General features: G+C 40.7%; 1 protein-coding gene across 1 annotated transcript; it reads right to left on the bottom strand.

Moving 5' to 3' along the window:
* LOC146552985 (tripartite motif-containing protein 16-like) lies at positions 1 to 3,382 on the bottom strand. Its single transcript, XM_085255525.1, has 2 exons — positions 1,849 to 3,382; positions 1 to 137 (listed from the first exon to the last, which is right to left on the bottom strand). Exons 1-2 carry the CDS (start codon positions 3,380 to 3,382, stop codon positions 1 to 3), a joined length of 1,671 nt encoding a protein of 556 aa, XP_085111651.1.

Raw genomic sequence — 3,382 nt, 5'->3', positions numbered from 1 at the left:
CTATTTCACTTTAATCAACTCAGCAGTGGCTCCATAATAGTAAAGCATCAGTCCAGCATAGAGCGGCTGAGTGAATGTGGTCTGGACTCTGTGGAGGAGAGTCATGGTTTCAGAGACGCTGTAGAAGGACAAAATACCTGCTCTGTGATCCAGGTACACTCACATTAAACCCATAGCATATACTTATCAGCTTGTCAGTGACCCTCTTCAGACCACTCCTATTAGAAGTGTATCACCCCAGGATAAAAGTCATAACAGCTTTGTATTGTTTTGCAGTGATTTTTCTCATTGACAAAAGGACCCAAACAAAGGCAGAAAAGTACCACAGTGCAACAGAATCACTGGATTCCTCCACAGAGAAGGGATCAAGGGTTCATATTATTCCTTTAATTTCTTCCTTGTTATAAATAAAACTCAAAAATAAACCTTGCTTACATTTTAATATATTTTTTAAAGGAAAGTAGCCAAATTTAAAGAAGTTCTACATGGATGGAAGATCACCATTTCTCAGGATCTCAGCTTTCTTCAGAAAAGGGGCCTTCTCATCTCTTTTTGTCTACAAACTAAATGTTGGTTGATGTAGACACGCAGGTACTCCTCCACCACATCAACATCCTGTATCAGGATAGACAGAGATCTTTTAGCTGTCCTCGTCCTTCTGAAGTTGATTCCTGTCTCTCTGACCTGATCCACATTCAGAAGTAGATGATTTCTCCCAGAGCACTCCACAAAATTATCCACTAGTGCTCTGTACTTTAGTTGTGTACTTTAGCAAAGCTAAAAACATATTCATGAATTTAGAAAATGACATCTTTCTGTTGAACCCAAATGGTGAAATAGATAATCTTTGCACAAAAATATCACCCAGTGTCTATCGAGTCGTAAAATGGGCAAAAGTCAAAAGAGTAAAGTCTACATACACTGCAACCAAATAAAATGATATTTTTTTCTTTCAGATGTTAGTGTTTACTCATCTGGATTCTGTCTATAAAACACTGTGACGCTAAAGTACAAAAGTACAGAAGTACAGAAGTACAGAAGTACCAACCCATTCTGAAGTTTAATCTTTATTGAAAACTGTCAAAATACAAAAATGTTCCCAAGACTGAAATATTTAAATGTATTTATTTAAACACAAACTTCATATCATTGGTTTCCAGTAGCCTTTAATCCTGTCAATGAATTATTTTTAGTCACAAGGAGAACAAAATAAATCGTGAAATTAAAAAGCAAACAAATGACAATCTCCACTTTTTATCTTAAAGCAAATGTTTTTAGTTAAGAAAGGTAAAAGAGTTTAAAATAACATTAAAAATAACAAAAATAAAATGTTAATGCAGAGAATTGTGACTGAAGCACATCAGTCCCAATTCTAATGACTAATCAGTCTGCTGTCATTGTGGAGGAAAGGTGTGTTACAAACACATTACAAACACAACACACAGTGTTCCACTCCTGTAAAGGTGGAAGGGGCCATCCCCCCCCAAAGAGCTGCACATTTTTCTTCCACAGTGGTGACATTAACACAAAATCTCTCCCAACAGACATATAAACACATTCCAACTGCTATTTGTGAAAAAAAAAACTTGCTGCACTAGATTTATACTGGATCATTTTTGCCAAAATGTCATACACAAACAAAAAGACTCAAAAATTTAAAATTAATACCAACCTCACCCTTGCAGCTGATAATTATCTCCATTTATTTCAGTTTGCAGAATTCAACACTTGTTCCAAACACAAACCATCCACTAAGATAAACTCCAGCATAGAGCGGCTGAGTGAATGTGGTCTGGACTCTGTGGAGGAGAGTCATGGTTTCAGAGACGCTGTAGAAGGACAAAATACCTGCTCTGTGATCCAGGTACACTCCTACTCTGGAGGAACGAGGACCTGAGACAGGAGTTTGGATGTTGTTGTACCAAAATGTATAACTAGTTTTCAAACAATCTAATGCCCAAGATTTATAATTTCGTCCAAATCTACATTCATTCCCCTCTCTGTTGATATTTTTGTATGTCACTGCTACATCAACTCCTATCCCATTCCACTCCATCTCCCAGTAACAACGTCCAGTCAGACTTTCTCTACTCAGGACCTGCTCATATCCAGTGAATCTGTCTGGATGATGAGAATAAGGCTGATCCTGAAAAATAAATGTTGATTTTCTGTGTCCTTCTGATAATACAAGATTTTTGTGTACTGTGTTTGGATCAAATGTGATTTCACATGAATATTTTAAGAATTCAGCTCTGGTCTTTGGCTCTGCTGGTGGATCCGACAGTAAAACATCCACTTCAGTGACTGTCAGTGAGATGTTTGTCCGTTCCTCTCTCAGAATGTCCTGTAGTTTATCTCTGACCTCTGACACAGCTGCTGTCACATCCTCAAAGTAGCTCAGAGGACGGATATTGATGCTGGATGAGTCTGTAGACTCACTGAGTGCTGACAGTGAGGGGTAGTTGTGTAGAAACTGGATGTGATCCTCTGTGTGTGAGAGCTGCTTCAGCTCAGCATCTTTCCTCTTCAGCTCAGTGATCTCCTGCTCCAGCTTCTCCTGAAGCTCTTTGACTCGACTCACTTCAGTTTCCTGCTGGGATCTGATCTGCTGCTTCACATCAGAGCTTCTTTTCTGGATGAGATGGATCAGCTCAGTGAAGATCTTCTCACTGTGCTCCACTGTTTGATCAGCAGACTGATTGATGGCCTCCACCTCCTGTTGAAGCAGCTTCACATCTTTCTCTCTGTCCTGGATTCTCTGCTGGATGTTTTGTTGACTCACCTCCAGCTCTCTCTGCCTCTCAGTCCTTTCTGCTGCAGCTGAGACTGTGTCGTGGCCTTTATGTTCATCCACAGAGCAGAGATAACAGATACTCTGCTGATCAGTACGGCAGAACATCTTCATCACCTCATCATGACGAGAGCAGATGTTCTCCTGGAGCTTCTTGGAGGGCTCCACCAGCTTGTGTTTCTTTAATGGAGCCACATCATAATGAGGCTGAAGGTGTTTCTCACAGTAAGATGCCAGACAGACTAAACAGGACTTGAAGGCTTTCATTTTTCTTCCAGTGCAGACATCACAGGCCACATCTTCAGGTCCAGCATAGCAGTGATCAGCAGGAGCAGCTTGGAGTCCAGTCTTCTTCAGCTCCTCCACTAAAACTGCTAACATGGTGCTTTTCACCAGGACAGGCCTCGCTGTGAAAGTCTGTCTGCACTGAGGGCAGCTGTAGATTTTCTTCTTTTCCTCTTCATCCCAGAAGCTTTCAATACACTTCATGCAGTAGCTGTGTCCACAGGGAAGAGTCACCGGATCCTTCAGTAGATCCAAACAGATCGAACAAGAGGTTTCTCGATCCAGCTGAACTCCTTTCTGCGCCAT

This window comes from Mchenga conophoros, linkage group LG18, assembly GCF_057382185.1.
Source record: "Mchenga conophoros isolate Kocher_MC1m ecotype Shallow Benthic linkage group LG18, M_conophoros_male_GT1.1, whole genome shotgun sequence".
In the NCBI taxonomy this organism is placed as follows: Eukaryota; Metazoa; Chordata; class Actinopteri; order Cichliformes; family Cichlidae; genus Mchenga; species Mchenga conophoros.
The sequence above is the reverse complement of the archived record's forward strand: the minus strand, read 5'-3'. Positions and strand labels throughout refer to the sequence as shown.

Excerpts from the sequence above, each read along its gene's own strand:
- LOC146552985 (XM_085255525.1), bottom strand. The coding sequence starts at position 3,382 with ATGGCGCAGAAAGGAGTTCAGCTGGATCGAGAAACCTCTTGTTCGATC. Across the intron at positions 138-1,848 it reads GTACCTGGATCACAGAGCAG|GTATTTTGTCCTTCTACAGC; the intron begins GTATTTTGTCCT and ends ATCACAGAGCAG.